Source organism: Alexandromys fortis, unplaced genomic scaffold (assembly GCF_014885135.2).
Source record: "Alexandromys fortis isolate MF-2015 unplaced genomic scaffold, M_Fortis_MF-2015_v1.1 scaffold_96, whole genome shotgun sequence".
Taxonomy (NCBI): domain Eukaryota; kingdom Metazoa; phylum Chordata; class Mammalia; order Rodentia; family Cricetidae; genus Alexandromys; species Alexandromys fortis.
In genome coordinates, this window is record NW_026068053.1 from 4,095,814 (window position 1) to 4,116,895 (window position 21,082).

Here is a 21,082-nt window from a genome sequence, read left to right on the forward strand (position 1 = left end):
AAGAAACTTGGCACCTCTTTCTTTTAAAAAAAAAAAGTTTGTTACTTTTGTATGTTGACTGTACGATGAAATGTAGTTTAAATTTTCAGTTTAGTATCAAATATTTCTAATTATAGTCAGTAGTAATACCCACTGATCTGCGCCTATAGCCCAAGAATGGTCACTTTAATTAGACAATGGATTAAATATGAAGGGTACAAAATTTTGTTATAGCTCATACTGACAGAAGCACATTGTGTGTGTGTGTGTGTGTGTGTGTGTGTGTGTGTGTGTGTGTGTGTGTGTGTAAAGGAATTTTTGTTATATAGTTTGGGAAAAGATTTTTGTGTTTCCATTTATTTTGATTTTTGTATGCCTGTGTTTGTTTTTTACTTGGGATTTTATATTGTTGGGATATGTAGTGTTGGTTGGAGGTCAAGGCCTTATGTACAAGCTAAGTAAGTACCTTATTGAGATGGATGTCCAGTCCCAGAAAAAAGCTTTGTTTTCTTGCTTTTTCTTTTCTTCAACTTTTAATGCTTTAAAAAAAAAAAAAAAAGTAGTGAACTTTTATGAGAAACTTAAAACACTTTTAAAATTAATGTTATATCAGATTGTCAGATTATGGGATGTTATTTACTGTAAAAACGTAATGTAATGGATCCTTTGGCAGTTCTGGCGAAAAAAAAAAAAGGTTTAGTTGAACCTTGAGTAGTTTTTATTACACTGTGATTTATCCTTCTCTTTAACCAGTATATATATATATATGTATTGATATTCTCTGTTTATTGAGGTTTTAAGGGTACTCTGGAAATAAAAATTAGGATAATAATGCATTGTATTTTTATTTTTAATTTCTTCACTCTCATATTTCTTTAGGAGTTGATCCCCCTCATATTGTGTACAGCATGTCTACACCCTGAACCTAAAGAAAGAGACCAGCTCCTCCACATACTCTTCAACCTGATCAAGAGGCCGGATGATGAGCAAAGGTGGGTGTGCAGGAATAAACAAATGCAATGCTGACATACTAGTTTTCTTAAGGAGCACCATAGTTGGTGATTTAATCACAGGCCTTTTTTCCTTCCCAGTATCAATTTCAGTGTGCTGGAATTTTAGCATCTTTATCTTTACTGATCTCTCAGGATTAATGAGACCAGGAACCATTTTGTTAATGAAGTGGCAGAGACCCTCAGGAGGAAAGCAGAGAGCTGGTCCATTGTCTAAACCTTTATTGCCATCACAAAGCTTGATGCAACACCAAGTGGATTCCTCAGGGTCACACCAGTTTCTGAGGGACTCAGACCTGTTCTTTCTACATAAGTTAGGTGGGAACTCCGCTGCAGTGGATGGGGTGGAACGACCAGGAACAGGTCCTTCCTGGAGCTTGCATGCAGCCCCTGATGGCCATCAGGTACAAATGCGTGGGATCGCCATAGGACAGCACCCCGCACACAGGAACATGAGGGATTGGTTTGATCAAGAAAGTGTGTTGTCTGCCTCGAGGAGAATGTTCAAATACCAAGTAAAGCTGCTAGGGGAGCATGAAGAAAGCAGTCTGGCCTTAGGGAAACGGCGCACCAGTGGATGTTTTTCTATGCAATCTTTAGCTTAATAAATAATGAAAGGGATTTTGCTGATGTTTTGTAAAACAGAGTTGTGCTTTGTAAGTATTTAATTTTAGGGTTTCTTTTTATATCTTCTGATGATTTGACTATGTAAAATCATAAAATAAAAAAATGAGTCATAACACATAAAGCTGGGAAGTTGAAGTAGAAAGAGCTCCAAAATTATGATCACACAGTCTAAGCTATTCCAGCATTTACACTGTGTCTGTCTCTTGTTCTTAGTAGAATATACCAAAGAGCGAGTGGAGAGACTTGTTTGTCCTCAGGACACATTCAGAGTTGGGTGGCACTAGAATCCTGCATGCACTTTAGTCAGGTGTGAATGAGGGAAAGTAGATCACTCACTGTAGACATATCATCTAACTTGAAAGTTTTCTAAGGACAATTTATACAAGAAATTGCATATCTCATTCTCTTCTTTTAAAAATGCCTTTCCCTATTTTAATAACTTAGTAATGAAATACCTTTTTTACATCCCATTTTTAGTTTGTGAAACAAATTTTGTTTTGTTTTTTGAGACAGGCAAGGCAAAACTTAAACATAATCACTGCCACCTGGTAGCCAAGCCTTCACATCAGAAATAAAACATTCTTGACTACTGTGCTTTTATATTACAGAAATACAACTTTTTATTAAAATAGACTAATAGCAATATTCTATATTATCATATAATACAAATGAAAAGTAGACAGATATGTTCGTTAGCACATGCTTGATAGATAGCCACTTGTTATTTTTCTTTAGTTAATTAATCTCAGACTTCTTTAGCAATATCCCAGTAAAACCTGGTTTTATACTCCATGATGGTACTTTCTGCAGTTCTTTGACAACAACCATAAATGATACCATATTTATAGCTAAGTAGTCTTATTTTTTTACTGCTATAATAGCCTACTTCCAATGTTATTAATAATATATTGGCCATCTGACCTTTTTTGTTTTGAATTGCATTCAGAGCTATCACTTTTTCTTTTCAATGTTTAGATGTGGTTAGTGTAGTAGTAGTAGTACATGCATATCATGAAGAAATATTTTAAAATTTGTGTGCCAATGACTATGACCAGGGTTTGGGGGTTCACGCGAGAATTTCGGTTAGCCATAGGACAGTTTGGGTACTTTCCTCAGACACAGTGCACAATTTTACTCTTGTCGGCAATAAGGATAGAGCCCAGGGACTCACCAGTGATCTGCAGATGCTCTACCACTAGCCTAGCTCCAGACCTGACCCTTGAAGCAGCTTTTCTCAGAGTTCTAGAGTAGAACAGGTTAGGCTGGTCGGCCAGAGAACTTGTAGATCTGCCTATCTGCAGTCTCTGAACTGGCCCTACAAGTGTGCCTTGTCATACTTGGATTTTTCTACAATTATCAAACAGTTGTGGAACACATACATATGTATGTAGTTGGTACAGAAATACTCAGTTATTAGAAATATCTCATGAGAAAGCAGATGATAGAATTTCTCAATATATCTTTTTATTCACTTTAATTTACCTGGCTTTCTAAAGTGGAGGAAAATAGAAGAAATAGAAAAATCAAAAAGAAACACTGAGAAATAGAAACAAAGGGAGATATAAATGATAGGGAATTTGTATGGTACAATTCCCAAAGATTTGATTAGAGTATAACTTGGGTGGCATGAGGCCCTAGATTTGGTTCTCAGCAGTGCAGTTAAGAATAAGTGCACATCTCCTAATAAGCTCATATTAGTACATATGGAAGGTTACTGTAATACATAATAAAGACACTAACTTGAAAAATTGAGAAACAATAATAAGGATGTTTAGAATTTACTCTTTTCTTGTTTGTTTTTTAATTTGTCTTGGTGTAAGTTTGTTTTGTGACAGGGTCTCACTATCTAACCCTTACTGGCCTGAAACTTACATAGACCAGGCTGGTCAAGGTACATAGAAATGTGTACCTTGCCTCCAAGTGCTGGAATTAAAGGAGTGCTACCATTCCTGGCTGTTTAATTCTTTTTAACTCGTGGTTGTAATTCAATATTCTGATGCACTACCAGTTTCTTTCCTATTATTTTTCAGACAAATGATACTCACAGGCTGTGTGGCATTTGCACGACATGTTGGACCGACACGTGTGGAGGCTGAACTTTTACCACAGTGTTGGGAACAGGTAAGTTACCTGCATGGCTTTCTTAGCTATTTTCTTCTTATTCTTGAAGGTTTATATTTTCTTTTAAAAGTACATGGGAAATCCATGGAAGGAGAATTATGACTGTCCATCGCTCTGCATATCGTTTATTTGCACAAAAGAATGCTTTAGGATGCTTTGCTTTATTCATTGATTCATCAGATACTTAGAAACACTAATTCCTGTGCCAGGTACTGCTGTAGTAACTAGAAAAACAGTGTAAAGAAAGACAAAGTAGAGGACTGAGTGTGGTAGAAAACTTGTCCTCCTCTGAGGATGTGCTGTTGAACCAAGACTCTAGGTGCAGTAAGGTCCAGCAAGTGCAAAGTCCTTGTGCTATTTACTTAGCAAGTCTGACGAAGAGTTAACAGTGTGTGTGCAAATGGAGAACCTGTATACATTGTAGATACCTGCAGTTTGCAAAGTGTAGAACTTTGATACAGCAAGTTTATATATTTATAATTAAATTCGTTTTACTGGAGTAGGTTTTTTTTTGAAATTATATTTTATGTTCATTGGTGTTTTGCTTCCATGAACATCTGTGTGAGAGTGTCAGAAGCTCTGGAACTGGAGTTACAGACAGGTGTGGACTGCCATGGGTACTGGGAATTGAACCCAGGTCCTCTGGAAGAGCATATCGTGCTCTCAACCATTGAGCCATCTCTCCAGCTCCCATTTTGTTGTAGGAGCCTGCTTGTTCATTCCCAGCTGCCCAGACTCAAAATAACCACACAGAAACTGTATTAATTAAATCACTGCTTGACCCATTAACTCTAGCTTCTTCTTGGCTAACTCTTACATCTTCATTTAACCCATTTCTATTAATCTGTGTATCACCTTGTGGCTGTGGCTTACCAGCAAGGTTCCAGCTTATCTGTTCCCAGCGGAGGCTGCATGGCGTCTCCTGACTCCACCTTCTTTCCCCCAGCATTCAGTTTAGTTTTCCCCACCTACCTCTCTATTCTGCCCACACAGGCCAGTGAAGATTCTTTATTAACCAATGGTATTCACACCATACAGAGGGGAATCCCACATCACCTCCTGTCTAAATAAAAAGGAACATTTTAACTTTAACATAGCAAGATTACATACAACAAAACAGGTGTTAAGCAAAAATTACAATTACAATATTTATATCTACTTTATCTTTTATCATAACTAAGGAAAACTATAATAATAACTATCTATTCTTCAACTTCTCAAAGACTCCAGAGGGATATAATATCACCTAAATAAACAGGAAGCGCATTGTAAGTTACTTCCAAAACTCTAGAATTGACAGAGACATCTTGCTGTCTCACCCAAAATTCTTCTGTAATATTGGGGCATCCATCTTTAACCTACAGGCCCATAGTATCCAACAGACTTTTCCATGAAGCAGGAAATTTCAAAGATAGTTCCACCTCTATTGGCAGTTTGTCAGTCACTTTCTTCTGTGTCCTGCAGAATGTCTGGCAGACTCTTTCATGACGCAGGAACCCCGAAGGATTGTCTCACCTTTACGCAAGTTCAGCAGTCATTTCTCTCTGGGTCCTGCATGTCCATTTCATACAGCATACCATCAAGCAGTCAAAGCAAAAGCAGTTTCTTGCTCAAATGACTAGCAAACTCCATAAGAAGCCTCTTCAATGCCCATCATCCTCCTGAAGTAATTGGTGCTGCCAGGAACAGATGTATCTAATGTCATGGAAAGTCTTAAGTTATTAAAACACTTTAAATGCCATATTCTGTAGTCTTTAAAAGGTTTGAAGAATGCATGTCCTCTGAAATACGTCTCTGTAGATCTGGAAAATCTAGCTAACATGACTACAAGCTTGACTACAAGAGATGATTTTAGTTTTTCCATTTTCTCTTTTTAGTTTGCACTTAAACTGAGCACAGTGATAAACACATTTAATCCCAGCACTCAAGAGACAGAGACAGGAGTCAAGGCTAGACCCTGCCTCAAAATCCCTAAGAAAATTTAAAAAGTAAAAAATTCTGTCAGGCATAGTAGTACATGTCTGCAATTCCAGTACTGGTGAGTTCTAGACAAGCCTGAACTATTTTTCAAAAGCACCCCAAACAGAGTTTTGTTAATTCCAGTGTTACCTTCAGTCTATCTCTGAATGGTCAGTGTGTTCACAGAGTGGTACATTCATCTCTGCATCCAGTTTAAAAATTAAAGCATTTATTTACCCCAAAACAAATGCACTGCTAGGTCGACTCTGGCTACTATGGGTCTCTTTATTTCTCCATATTAATTTTAAGAACTGCTTTTCATTTCTGTAAAGAAGACAGCTGAGTTTTATTTTTGTTTTTGTTTTCTTCAAGTAATTTATTGAATCTATAGATGGATCTGGAGAAGATTCACATCCTAATTATGTGTTTCTGATCTGAGTTTAGGGTAACAGAAGTTCATCAAAATATCTACCACAGTGGTTTTTAGTTTTCAGAATGTATGTTTTGTGCTTGTTTCATATCTTATTTGTAAAGCTAAAGAGAATCTTATTATTCATTAACTGAAGAAATGCAGTTGATCTTGTGTGTTTCTTACCTGAGATGCAGTACACTAGACTGGGAAGGGACGAGATGGAACCTTAAACACAGCTCTCTCTGCATTTCTTACTGAGATGCAGTACACTAGACTGAGAAGGGGCGAGGCGAAACTTTAAACGCAGCTCTCTGATAGTCAGACTTTCTCTGCTTTCAGAGCAATTGTGACCGGATTGAATGTACTCTTTTGTGACCTTCATGATCGTGGTTCAGGGATCTGACTAACCACCTACCTCTAGTTTGTTGCCCAGTAGCTTTCTATATAATTTCTTTTCTTAATTTTAGGCATCCAAAACATTATTGAATTATGTCATCTTTTGATATGGGATATGAGAACAGATATACTTCTTTTCCAGTCAAAGAAAGATTTATATTCTATGAAGAAGACATATGGGAACAAAACCCAGTATGTGACTTTTTTTTTTTTATTTTTGCTTCAGTTCAGTGTAGTCAGCACATAGCAAAACTCCACTGTTTTGCATATACCAACAGGAAAGAGGTCTTCTCAAAAAGAGCATGTAGTTTTTATGTAGCTGGTTAAAGCATGGCTAACCTAATGGCTAGCCCCACAGGTGAAAACAGACTGGTGTTTCTCACACGCCAGTTCTCTTAGGTCCAGAAGATTTCTCCGCCTTCTGTTGCTAGAAGTGCTTGCTCCTTCTGACATGCTAAGGAGATCCTAGTCCTAGGCAAACACATGATTTCTAGATACCTTGCCAATTCTTCATCTTTTATTTTCCCTTTTTTCTTTAACAGATACCTCTGTGCCTTGATGTTTAGGCTGCCCTTGATTCCCTTATTCCTGACCCAGGTATAGACATTGCAGGCAGTCCCAGAGGTGGAAAAGGAAGACAGTGTACTATATTCTTAATTCTGATTCTGGTGAAAAGTAACTGTTTTTGGAAGAAGAGAGGGTGTGTTGCTTCCACTTGACTGCTGTGCTTGTTTTTGACTCCAGATTAATCACAAATATCCAGAAAGACGACTGCTGGTGGCAGAGTCCTGTGGAGCCCTGGCACCTTACCTTCCCGTAAGAACCTTTTTCTTTGTTTCTGTTTAACAGTACATATGTCCATTTTAATCCAAATTCTCTTAGGCATGCTATTTTAACAAAAGAAAGACAAGGGGGTGGGGGGAAGAGGGAGCTCACGTTAATGCATTTTTTGTAAATAAGTACATTCTGATTGGTTGTGCATGCATTTAAATATATGTAACTGTGGAGTAGTTCATCAAGTATGTTCTGAGGACTCTGGGAAGTTGGCTCTTTTTTTGGGTTTTTTTTTTTGCTTTGCGTTGTTCTATTCTGTTTTTCTGAGACAGGGTTTCTCTGTAGCTTTGGAGCCTGTCCTGGCACTCACTCTGCTGTAGATCAGGCTGGCCTCGAACTCACAAGGATCCACGTGCCTCTGTCTCCCAAGTGCTGGAATTAAAGGCGTGTGCCACCACCACTCAGCTACAGAAGTTGATTCTCCCAAAGAGCTACATAAGATGGAAGGTGTTTTCCTAATAGGGCTTTTTTTGTCCCTCACGTGTTTACACATACAGTGCTGGTGCTTAGCAGTATGGGCAGCAGTGTTCCTGCAGGGCATTGTCAGAGAGCTGGCCCTCAGATGTTCTGATAAGGACTGTGCTCTACACAGCACTCATTCCCAAAGCAAGCCAGAGTCATTCAAAAAGGACTTTGCTTAATCAGTAAAATTGTTAGTTTTACTAAATTTTAAACCCTAAATCTTTGTAATATTTTAGACACAAAGATGAAAGTGATAATAGAAAATATTTTGGCTGCAGACTGACATTTGGCAGGGTTTTCAGGAAAAACACTTAGATTCTTGCTTGAGCACTGGGGCAGAAGCTGGTTTCTTCCCTGGTTTATCAGTTTTTCTCAGCAGAAGCACACACTGTCAAGCTGTGTTTATTCAGACTTGGGTATGTGAAAGATAGCTTCATTTCCATCAAGTTGTCACTTGACAAACAAATAGACAAATCCCTTTCCAGTTTTTAAAAAATGAACATTGAGTAGGTTCTAGAACTGCATCTACTGCTACAAAGCCTAACAGCTTTTGAATGCGTAAAGGCTTTTTAATAGATTTTTAATGATAAAATGTGCCCCAGTTCTGAAGAAAATCTACATAACTTCATGTTCTAGATTTTTTCCCCCAAATTCACAATGTGTATATTAACATAGAGGCCAAGCCTTCTATCTGAGATGTAGCAGTAAAATTTAAGTTCATTTGTTTTTTTGTGAGATAAAGTCTCATTGCATCTGTCCCTCAATAGCCTAAAACTTGCTGTGTAGAAGATGGCCTTGAACTATCTTTCTGTATCCTACCACCCATGTGCTAAGATGACAGGCCTTATTCATTACAAGCAGCTCACAGGTTTAAATGTTTGTGTTGTTCATCTAAGAAGTTTTAAAAAGTTGGAACAAAAACCAAGTCTTTGTTTTTATTTTATTTGGTTTATTATCACCTTTAAAGGGGCCAGACCAAGTTTAGGCTTTATTCATTTTATGGCTTGACAAGTCTCAAAAACTACAAAGAAGGTAGGAATTTGAGTATTGATGACTGTTTTTAAAGGTTTATTTTCTTTTTAATTACATGAAAAGGCAGAAGTAGAGGGCTGCACATGAACGTGTTTCCAAGGAAGCAGTGTGCACACCTCTATAACTGTGGTTAACAGGTGGTTGTGAGCTGCCTCACATGGCTGCTGGTCCTCTGTAACAGCAGTAGAGTCTTAACAACTGAGCTATCTCTTCAGCCCCTGATGACTTTATTTTATCCTCAACTTTTAATTTAGCTTAGTCCTTAACATAACTGGGAGCAGTGGTGTAGTGTACTGGAGATTTAGCTCAATTATTGAGCCCTGCTTGGCATTAATGCAACTCTGGGTTCCCAACATTTCACATCAAGTGTCTCACAACCACCTGAAACGCCACGTCTAGAGATCCGACATTGTCTTCTGGCTACCACAGGCACTGACTTTGTGTGCACACACCCATATTTACACACTTACACACAACATTCATAAATAAAAATAAATTGTATTAAAAGTAAGCTAAGGCACAGCAGTAACTGGCATTTTTATTAAATATTACCATATTAAATCGTGGCATAAATAACTCATAAAAACATTGGTTGTTTTCAGAAAGAAATTCGTAGTTCCTTGGTTCTTTCAATGTTACAACAGATGTTAATGGAAGATAAGGCAGATTTGGTAAGAGAAGCTGTGATCAAAAGCCTGGGTGTCATTATGGGCTACATTGATGATCCTGACAAATATCAGCAGGTATGTTTTTCAGCATGAATTTTTGCCTTGTTATAAATTCCAAATAATGTACTGATTCAGATATTTGACAGTCTGCAGTGAGATGGTATGTCGGTGTGATGAGCGGGAAGGACAGCTGCTTTCAATCCAGCAACTGCCAGGAAATTGGAAATGAGTGTGCGTGTTTTCAACCCCATCTGTTCATCATAGATACATTAGCACTTAAGAAAACAGGAAAGATTTGGAGATGACTGTCTTCCTTAAAACAGTTCTTGAAATGCATATTGTATTTTATTACATTTTTGTTAGAAATTGACTCTTTTAACAATCTCCATTTACCTTTTTTTTTTCAGGGCTTTGAATTATTGCTTTCAGCCCTGGGTGACCCCTCAGAAAGAGTCGTTAGTGCAACACACCAAGTATTTTTACCAGCTTATGCTGCTTGGACAACTGAACTTGGAAATTTACAGTCTCATCTTATACCTACACTACTGAACAAAATTGAAAAGCTTCTCAGGGTGAGTTCCTCTTTTTTTATATATAGTTCATAAATTTAAAGGGTCTGTTCTAGACCATCTTAGAGAAATATTGGGGAACAGAGACAAGATGTACCACTTAGCTAAATAGTTTAGTGCATCACCACTGAGGAGAGAGGAGGAGCTCGACGGGAAAGCACACAGTGGCTGGAAGAGCATCTTCCTAGAAATATAGCAGACATTGTTCAGAAAGCCAGTTCTTCCCGGATGCTCTGAAGATGCTCATGATGGTGTTTTACATAAACATCAGCTCCAGTTCCAGATTGCAGAGATGACTAAATGCAGAGTGTCTGTGGTCTTCCTATTTCTGTGATGTCAAAACTACGCTATCTATGCTTACTCGAGCATAGACATCTTAAGAGAACTTCATTCTACTCAGAAAAGTTGATGAAAAGTTGAAAAAATAATAGATGGGTCTTTATCTAATTTTTGTACTAAATGTTCTTTAGAGGCTAGCAGAGGAGCTAGTATTTGGGGTGTCTATATATACTGCAAAGATCAATATTTTAGATTTAAAAACCCATTTCACTCTTAGAACCCTTTGAGGAGAGTTTTGTGTTTTAGGGTGAAATTAGGGTTTGACTTAGGTAACTTGTCAGGGTCCCCAGCTGTCATACAAATTGGTTTCTGACTCTAGACTTTTATGCTTTATGCTTCAAAGTTTTCAAGGACCTTTAAGGTTTTATCATAAATCTTACAACTATTTATTAGATGATCTCATATGTACATGAATATAGACTTAAATCTAAACACTGGACTGTTCCTTCTAAACTTCACAGTGAACACTTAGGGGAAATATATGAAAATTAAGACTGAAATAGCATATTCAGGAAAATCTAGGAGGTTTTTTGTTTTTTATGTGTTTGCATTCTTTCTATTTGATAATTAACCAGACCTTGTTTTTTTGTATGTACCTTGCTATGGTGTAAATTATACCACATTGCTTCTAAATGTCTCCACTGTACTAATTAGCTAGTAGTGTTTCTGTAAGAAAATAGAAAAAAAAAACAATAAACAGACATCTCAAGTAGATCTGTCTAAATGCTTTATCTCTAATAAGTCTTTGGGTGTTTTGTTTTGTTTTTTACTTTAACATTTGCCTTCTGAGTGCCATATCAATCCTGTTTGTGTCATTTCTCTCTTTTCTGTTTATCTGTGGAAGTGAGTCCTTGCGAATGCAGGTGACCCCAGGTGCTTGACAGCATTTAGGAAACAGGGAAATAACAGGTGATCCTACAGGATTAGCAGTGTCACACTTGTGTCTCCTGTGACTCCCTCTAGTATACAAGAATTTCAGAAAAAGTGTTCATAGCCCTGGAACTAATTCTTCCCAGTGTTTCCTATTAAAGACTCTGGCGTGTCTACAATGCCTTCTTGCTTCTCATAACAGTTAGGATGGACAGTTCTGTTAAGTGCATGTTTGGGTCTAACATAGAGGTCTTTAAATGCTTGTTGCCATAGAAAGAGAAGCTGTCGTGCATCCAACTTGCAATGTGATTTCAAAAACCTAAGATTAGCTCCCACCCTTCTGTTTCAGGAAGGAGAGCATGGGCTGGATGAACACAAGCTCCACATGTATCTTTCTGCCTTGCAGTCCTTGATCCCATCTCTCTTTGCGTTAGTGCTTCAGAATGCGCCTTTCTCCAGCAAAGCCACGCTGCATGGTGAAGTGCCACAAATTGAAGGTACTCAACTCTCAGCTCTTTAGGGAAGGGGTACAATATTGACAGTTTTGCTTCCCAAAGAGTTGTTTTGTTTCTACCCATTACATAGCAGCATGGTTACTAAAATGTTTTGTATGTATAATGTGTCGAATCTTGTGTTCAGAGATAAAACTTAATAGGTTTCTCTTTTATGAATAAGCTATGTGAGATTATTCTGCAATAGTTGTGCTTTCTTCTATTCCCCATCAGGTGAATGGGTGTGTTTTGCTTATTTGTTGATTTTATGTAAGGTTTTATACTTTGTTGAGGCAGGGTCTCACACTAGCAAAGGCTGGCAGTTTCTATAAACTTTAGGAAGCTGGAATAGACATTTCTGTCTCAGATTTGAATCGATGAGAAGACTTACTTAATTGTTACTAGGGCTAGTGTGTGAAGATTGTCGTTTCCTCTTTATTTTTTCTTCCCTTGCTATTTTGTTTTCAATAGGGTAAGATAAATATAGTTGTAATTTTTAATAATAAATATAATTTTCTGTTGTGTTCATGGTAGAAAGAAACAAGCATGTAGTAAGATTTTTCTCCCCCCAACCTCATAGAAAGAAAGTGACTTATGGCCGGGAGTACAGCTGATTGACAGAATGCTTGCCTAATCCATGAGGGGAACTAGGTTCAATCCCCAGGACTGGGGTTGTGGGGGAGAAATGCATGAAGTCACTCTCCAGTGGACAGTAAATGCTCTGTGATGTGATGAGGTGGTTGGCAGCCGTGCTGCTCCTAAGCAGGACACCTAGGAAAAGGCTGTACACAGCTGTTCTTGTGTCTGAAATAGCTTTGGAACATTTTCAGGTTTGTGAAATATGTGTCTCTTACTGGCTCTAATAAAGACTTATTATATTGATAATTTAAAAAAAATCAAACTTCATAGGATAAAGACTTGGAAAACTCCATAAGAATTCATAACTAGTTACTCTGTGACTCTACCACCCACTAAAGTACTTATTGTTTTAAATTCTTTTCCTCTTCCTGTTTGGCTGTGTTAGTTTGCTGAAGTTGTCTTAACAAAATACCACAAGTTAAGTATCTGAAATAACAGAAATGTGCTATTTCATAGATTGAGGGCAGAAGTATAACTTGACGGGATTAGGAGAGGAAGGGCCTTCTGAGAACTGAGAGAAAACTGCCCCGTTCCTTAAAATCTGGTCATTTATTGGCGGGCCTTCTTTGGTGCTCCTTGGCTTGCAAATGTCTCTGACTCTTGTTCCTTTCACATTGCATATCTTTTGCAGACTCCTAGTGCCCAGCTTTTTCATATTTGTGAGGATGTCGGGCATTAGAGAGGAGAGAGCCTACCCTGATCCCACCTTCTAGATGATCTCACTTTATCTAAACACACCTGTAGCAGTCCTGTTTCTAAGCCAGAGCCGGGAGAGGCGACTAGAAACTAGTTTAGCCTATGATGCCTCTTAGCTTCTTAGTGTTTTTAACAAATATCCCTTCAATGCCAGCAGCTGCCATCCACTTACTTCTTTGCCATCCTGACCATGTTCCTTACTTATGCAACTACTGCTTCTTGTGATTGTCTTCCTTACACCAAGTAACAATCTTTTGTTTTTAGTTGCTGTTGCTAATATCTCTTTGGCTTGCTGCTGTTGTTTCTGAGACAGAGTCTCTCTATATATCCCAGGCTGTCCAGAACTGACAGAGATCTGCCTACTTCTACCTCTGAAGTGCTGGGATTAAAGGTGTACACCATTACACCCAGATTTTAGCTTAATGTTAAAGTTGTATCCTTCATTTAAATGCTATATTTGTTATAAAGGATAACACAAGGATTTTATTGCCAGTTATTTTATAATGGTAACCGAAGTTTATCTCAGGTTCTTTTGTTTCAGGCATTTGGGGTGCAGTGGTGAACAAGGTAGCATTCTCTGACATTCTAAAACTAACCTCCAGCTGTTATTCTGCAGAATTACTGCATACATTTCATTGATGCTATTTTACCATCTTACTAAAATGTTACCCTGGGACTCTTTCTGTAGTGTTGTTTGATAGATTTTCAGGTTTTTAAAACTATTAATAAGCAGAAAATATTTTGAGACATTCTTTTGTTCTTATTTTTGTTTTGTGAAACAGGGTCTCTCTGTGTAGCCTTGGCTCTCTTGAACTCAATTTCAGAGATCCACCTGCCTCTGCAACCAAGTGCTGAAATTAAAGGCATGTGCTACCATGCCCACCTAGACATTCTAATGTCTTCTCTCTAGCTGAGTTTTCGACATAATTACCTATTCCCTGTCATCATTTTGTTTTTGCTGGTCTCAAATATCTTTAGTCTCATTCGTAATATAGTCAGTCACGTACCTTTCATGCCAGCACTGTGGAGCTGAAGACAGGAACAGTGTGGCTGGGCAGAGAGGGGAATACAAAGGGAAAGAGATAGGAACTCACTGGAGTGTGGAGACATAGGTTTGACAGAGACACAGTGCAGTCTAGTGGGTCTGAGCATTGGTAAAAGTAAAATAGGTCTCTAGTGGCTTACTATTCTGTCTCTCTGATCTTCAGCTTTGTTTGTTTGTATGTTTGTTTGTTTTGTCAAGACAGGGTTTCTCTGTGGCTTTGGAGCCTGTCCTAGAACTAGCTCTTATAGACCAAGCTGGCCTCAAACTCACAGAGACCCACCTGCCTCTGCCTCCCGAGTTCTGGGATTAAAGGAGTGCGCCACCACCACCTGACCCAGCTTTAAAACCTATATCTGCCTCAGAGTTTTTATTATTTGTACTACATGGGACCTTGGTTACAGTATCTATATAGATTGTGTTTTAACTTGCTGATCACTGGCTTTAATACTTTACATTAACTTTGATTGAAATTTTTTAAATAAAACATTTAATGTTGAAAATTAACTACTAAAGAAATTTCTTCATCTGAAGCGTCAATATTTTATATCATTATTCTCTCCTATGAAATAGTATTTTCCCTGCTTTTAACTTTAATCTCTGAAGAATATCTTTTATTATTTTGATTATTTCATTAGCATAAACAATATAATGGAATTACATATTTTTGTTGTTTTTAACTACATTTTTAATTAGATTCAACTTTTAACTAAATCATGTTTTCTACTAAATCCATGTCTTATCTTTGATTTTAATTTAACCTACATTAACTTAGTTTTCATTAGTAAGTGTTTGTTAAATTATTAAGTGTGAGGGTCTCAATTCTCTTTAATGTGTGAAATTTAAAGTTTAAAGCAATTTAATTAAATATCAGAGCCTTATTTTGCTTTGGACAGAAGAACTATTTTTTTTTCCTGTGTGGTTTATTTTGCTTTTTGTTTGTTATTTACAGTGACCAGGTTCCCTCGGCCTATGTCACCTCTACAAGATGTGTCTACTATTATTGGAAGTCGTGAGCAATTGGCGGTGCTGCTAGAACTTTATGATTACCAACTGGAACATGAGGGCACAACAGGCTGGGAGAGTTTACTGTGGGTTGTCAATCAGTTGTAAGTAACCGCCTCCATATCCGTTATATATACCTAAATTCACTCAATGTAAAATAGCTCAGATTTAGGCTTGAGACAGGAATTTTATAAAATAGATTAATTTGTTTAAGAAACATAAATTGCCATCTTCAGTAGCAAAACTGGAAAGGTGATATTAACTCCCACTGCACATGTAACATTGCGTAAAGAAGCTCATCTGTATTGTGTCGGCTCTGACCTTTTGTCTGGAGTACTAGGAGTTGGACTTTATATTCTAATTCAATAGCTTTGAGTCTAGAATGAATGCTTTCTTAGACCAAGGTTCTGTGATGTATCACATCTGTGATTTTGAAGCTGATTAGTCTCACACGCAGAAAACTCTCTTTTTTATAACAAGCAGTTAAAAGTGGTGTTTGAAGAGTTGATCTAGGAGAGCCCATTAATACCATTGCAAAGGGTCTGAAACCTTTGCTTACAGAGAACATAGGGGAGGTGTGCTTGCAGACGTACCCCAGAGACAGTATTCATGTGTGCCCTGCTGCTCTTCTCTCCTTTCACCTTCAGGTTACCACAGCTTATCGAAATAGTGGGCAGAATTAATGTAACCTCAACTGCCTGTGTCCATGAATTCTCCAAATTTTTCTGGCGTCTTTGCCGGACATTTGGCAAAATTTTTACAAACACTAAGGTAAATATTTGTATTCCATCTTTATTTATATTCAAGAAACAGAATTGTAATGTGATAATGTTTTACCAAACTAAATAATAGACAAGCCTCTCTTATCTTCTAGCATCTTTAATGTCTTACAGTGATATTAAATAGTTACACGTAAGTAGTAGCCTCAGCTTAGTGTGTACTGAGATTTTATTATGAGATCTGCCACAGTAGATATATCAAAAGCTTTTACCGTAGGCATATGAGCTGAGGAAAGCAACCCAATTCTTTGAATAATAATTAAGGGTTTTGGGGCTTTTGTTTTTGTTTTTGTCATATACTACATATTTTGGGAGCATTTGTCTGCTTAGCACATGATAAGAACCTAGGATGATGAGCCCCAGCAGCCTATAAAAATTGCTCCAAAGATCCCGCTCCTTAGAACCAGCATGGACACTCAGTTGTGTGTCTCAGCTGTTGCCATAGTGTGATCTGTCACAGTGGCCTACACTGCTTATTGTTTTAGGTAAGTTTGAGGGCACTTGCATCCAATTCTTCTTCAATTCTGTTAATCCATTTGTCTTCAGTTTCTTGTTTTGCTAGTTGATTAAAGAACTCTAAAGGTATTACAAAGTAGTTGTTATGATCAGATTTTTATCAAGATACTCAAATAGTAAACACTCTAAGCTTCTGCTCCTTCCTAAGAAATCTATATTATTGCAACATTTAAAGCAGAAATGTAGGCTGCAATAAACTCAACCAAATTCATACTTCCTTTCTAGTGTGTTGGCTGCTAAGTTCTGTGACCTTTAATAAGTTAAATAGCCTGTGCATAGTGTTTTGTAAAGTGAAGACATTCATTCTTAATCATGTGATTGCACAGCTTAGTCTTTCACAGTGTCTCCCTCTCAGTCTGCAATCATTGTGCGAATTAATGTGACGGAGGTGCTAACAAGAAAGCAAATACTGAGTCTTGACATTAATGTAGAGAAAGCAAAATCCATTTTCCTCTCACCAGTCTACCTGTTACCATTATCAGCAGGAATTGCTCAAGAGTTCCTAAATAAATAGGTGTTATTTCTTTGGAAAGCTAAGTAGGAGTCAGTTACATTGAACACTACAGAATTGTCTTCAGTGGTTTAAAATCTCTGTTAATCCCAATTTAAAAAAAAAAAAAAAAGAAAACTGAAATGCGCATTTGTTCTAACTTAAGATACTGAAGTAAAATTCCTTATTTGAAGTTTTAATTTGAAGGACTTGATAATGGATTGTGATAGGTTTCACATTTTGATATGTTAGCCCTGGAAATCCTAAATGAGTAGAATTTCCTTTCATTCCCTTCAAATACAGGAGATATTTTTTACAATAATTCTAATCATATATGGTGATGAAGTTTTTAATCATATAATAATATACAAGTGAGCTTATTGATAACTAAATTTAGTTTTTAGCAGTAATTTTAAGAATTTTAAATCATCTTGAAAATTATTTTAAGGAAAGATACCAAAGGCTATTCTGAAAATACTTAATGACCTGAATTAATTTTTATTTATCCTTAAGTCCTGCTTTCAGTCCCTTTATTCTTCTTTTATCTTGAGCCTGTTAATTAAAAATAATATATTTCTGACCATTTCAGTAGCCTATAAAGCAAAATAGTTGTATCAATAGTCAATATATATTGATCACTGATTACTCTGTTTTACTTAGGTAAAACCCCAGTTCCAGGAGATTTTGAGACTGTCTGAAGAAAACATCGGTAAGTATGTCCATTATTACTCTAAAAACAGTTGAATCTTTATACTCAGGAAAAATACTGTATTGGTTATTTGAAGATTATCTAAAAATAAGAAGTGAAATTGAGAAGGAGACTGTCTGTCATGGAGTTCTTAGTATTCCCTCTAGCCTTGCCAGTTTCTTCCCCATGGGGTGATTCGTGCTTTGTAAATGGAGACTGCATGTTGGTATCTGGCCACCCAGACCCGAATGATCACACAGAAACTATATTAATCTGTGTATCGCCATGAGGCTGTGGCCAACCTTCCAGTGTCCTCCTTCAACAGCTATGTGCAATCTCCTTGATACTGCCTACAAAGATCCAACTTCTCAAACCAATTGCTTTTAATTCTTAGAGTGTGCTTTGATGAACTCAAAGTACTTCAGCTTGCAAAAGAAGCAGCATTAAAATAGCAATGGAAAACAATGAAGGGCATACAAGTTTTTTTTAAATGAAACAGAAAATGTAAAGATACTATAGGTCCTGTGTAAACAGAGATTGATGAGCTTCACCCTTATGTCTTAACCAGTGCAGGCACAGCGTCACTCTAGGCCAGCTTCACTGGACTAACAAAATGATTATGTGTACATCTGTAAACCTGTCTATTTTTTCATTTTTAAGAATAAATTATAGAAAATATTAAGTGGAATATATAGCAACTTACACTTGATAGATCTTGAATGCATAAGTAATTCTGTAGCTAAAATCCCACCATTAAGGATTATAGTTTATTAAGATGTGATTTAGAAGAAAAAGTTACTGAGAACTGACAGCTTTTAAAATCAATAGTTAACTGTGAATATTTAATTGTTCAGAAAGGAAATGATTAAGCCCCATTTTTGCAGTCTGTATCTCACTTACTCCAGCCTCAGATTTAATTCTCTGATACCGTTGTTGTGTTAGCTAGCATCAATTTTCCTCCCAAGAAAATATTACTTTTACCAGCAAAATAAACTTTAAATGCTAGCTATGATAGTTTTGTTGTTGAAGTCATGTCCAATTGTTGAATTATCTTTTCAATTTAATTTCTTTGTATTCGGCACTGAAAATAAATTAGCTATAAAAAATATCTGTACAGTAATAAAAACAAAACACTTAAGGACATAGAAACAAACCACTTAAAACAGTATGATCAGTATATGAACTATTAGTACTAATTTACCTCCTTATGGTCTGTAGAATTTTTCTTTGTAAGTCTTTATCATAATATTTGTAGACACAGAGAGTAGTCACAGGTCACACAGTCGTGGTTGAATTCTCCTGCCATGCTTCCCATTTATGGAGCCTAATTTCTCCTCCTCCTCCATGCTGAAAACCCGCAGTAGATGCCCTGAGCCAGAACAGGTTAACTCATGGATATCTGTGTGCCGTATCTCGGCTAGTAGATACTTGAAAGGCCCTTAAAGAAAGCATTTGTGGGTTTTGATTCTGGAAATAGGAGTTAAGATTCCAGTTTTGTTACTAAATTCCTTTCTCAACTACCAGAAGTGTGTGTGTGTGTGTGTGTGTGTGTGTGTGTGTGTGTATGTGTGTGTGCATGCGCGCACTAATGCCACTTCAGTAAGTTGTGACTGACAGATTAGAATGTGCCTTCCCCAAAGTGCTTCCCAAACAATCCTGTAAATAGTTGTGCTTTTAAATGCAGTTGTTTTCACTTTTGCCTTTACATTTAAAGTATACTAGAACTTTTAAAAATATTTTAATAATTTTAGATTCCTCAGCAGGAAATGGGGTCCTCACTAAAGCTACAGTCCCCATTTATGCCACAGGAGTCCTCACGTGCTACATTCAGGTAAGAGACAAGTCTTCCTCTCCTGTAAAGGTGCCTTCTCCTTAGAAAATACCTCATGTTTGTTTGCTGGTGTCAGACCTAAGAGAAAAGCAAAAAAGAGTTTTGTTCATTTTCAATAAATGTTTTGGAGTGAGTAGCATATTCAAATAAATCTCTAAGTAAAGTACCAATTTAACACATAGATTTAATTTACATTAGACTATGTTTACAGCAGAATTTCTTTGTTTTTCATGATGTTTTCCATGTAATTGGTTAAATGGTTTATCTGATATATTGGAAAATTTAAAGATGCAGTAGAAACTATATTGTTTTTACCAAGGTACCCTTTAGTAATACTTCATTTTTCTTAGTTATTGCTATATATTAAACTACCCCAGACATAGTATCTTTATTAATTATAAACCATGTATTTGTTTATGATTCTCCAGTCAGGACACAGCTCATCTAACTTCTGCTGGTCTTGCTGTGGTCACCCATCCTTCATAAGCTATTCTGTTAGTGGCGCTTTGACAAGGGTGACTGAGCTTCACCACCCATGTAACAGGACCTCTATCCATCTTCCATTACCTGACCTGATGATTTAAAGCATTGATATGAAAGCAGAATGTGCTAGACTAAGAGGTTGTGGCGGTTTAGATTAATGAAGACCAATAATAATAGATATTTGAACAACTTTAATGGAAAAACCAGACTCACGAAACCAAGGTTCCAGCGAAGTACCAGAAGCAGGAAGGGGTGCACGGCGTCTGCGCACCCAATTTATCAGTAAAAACATTCGCCCGAGGCAAGCCCGCCCCTGGGCGGGCTTATCCCTACATCTCCCCCTTTTTGTCTAAATAAGACAGAACTAAACCAAATACAATTATAAACAATAATAACAAATAATGAATATAACAAACAATATTGAGAACAAAAGTTTTACCAGACATTCTATCTCAAGGAGTCTAAATAATGTAATTACAATTATATAATCTTCAACTCCATCAAAGATCTGAGAAGGGAATAAATATTACTTAACAAATGAGAGATATCCAAAATGTGCCATAAATGACAGAGACAACAGACTACCTGGGCAATCACCCAAATTCTCGTTCGCAATGTTGAGTCAGCCAACTTTGGCTAAGGCCTAGCATGACTGACATACCATTATCAAATGCAAGGAACTTTCTTAGAATTATCCTACCCTGTCTTGGCAAGATAAGACAATCCTGTTTCATATCTTTGTCAGTAGATGAGGTATGGCCTTTTCTTAACCCAAAGGCCAATTCTGCCAAGAAGACAAGCTCCCAGTGGAGTGTCTTTGGTGCTCAACGTTCTCTCGGGAGTAGAGTGGCGTTGCCAGGAGTAATTGTGTCTCGGCACAGAATTCTAGGTTAGATTAAAGGCCATTTTCTACAGCTCTTTAAAGAGGCTGAACATTATACTAAATATAATCTCTATGTATCAACCTAAAAATAAACATGACAAACATACAATTCTCAATAACTATCTAACTTGAAGACAAAAAGAATAAACAACTGTGCAATATATGAAGACAATGATCTTCACCTGTAAACAATGTCATTACATATCAAATGTAAACAATGTTATTACATAAATAGTATCAGAGGTTGAAATGTACATTGTG

At 37.0% G+C, this 21,082-nt stretch overlaps 1 protein-coding gene across 7 annotated transcripts in view; it reads left to right on the forward strand.

Moving 5' to 3' along the window:
* Relch (RAB11 binding and LisH domain, coiled-coil and HEAT repeat containing) overlaps positions 1-21,082 on the forward strand; it is an 89,464-nt gene that overhangs the window by 39,426 nt on the left and 28,956 nt on the right. For 5 of the 7 annotated variants that reach the window (XR_007588273.1, XR_007588272.1, XM_050119729.1 and 2 more), the window contains 10 exons: positions 859-971; positions 3,647-3,737; positions 7,249-7,320; positions 9,435-9,575; positions 9,908-10,072; positions 11,628-11,775; positions 15,099-15,255; positions 15,799-15,922; positions 17,597-17,645; positions 19,376-19,455. Coding sequence is in view for 5 of the 7 variants with exons in the window: in XM_050119729.1 (XP_049975686.1) it covers positions 859-971; positions 3,647-3,737; positions 7,249-7,320; positions 9,435-9,575; positions 9,908-10,072; positions 11,628-11,775; positions 15,099-15,255; positions 15,799-15,922; positions 17,597-17,645; positions 19,376-19,455 (1,140 nt within the window). In the remaining 2 variants the exon portion in view is untranslated. The remainder of the gene's footprint in view (positions 1-858; positions 972-3,646; positions 3,738-7,248; positions 7,321-9,434; positions 9,576-9,907; positions 10,073-11,627; positions 11,776-15,098; positions 15,256-15,798; positions 15,923-17,596; positions 17,646-19,375; positions 19,456-21,082) is intronic. The other 2 variants (XM_050119732.1, XM_050119731.1) reach the window with 2 other exon arrangements.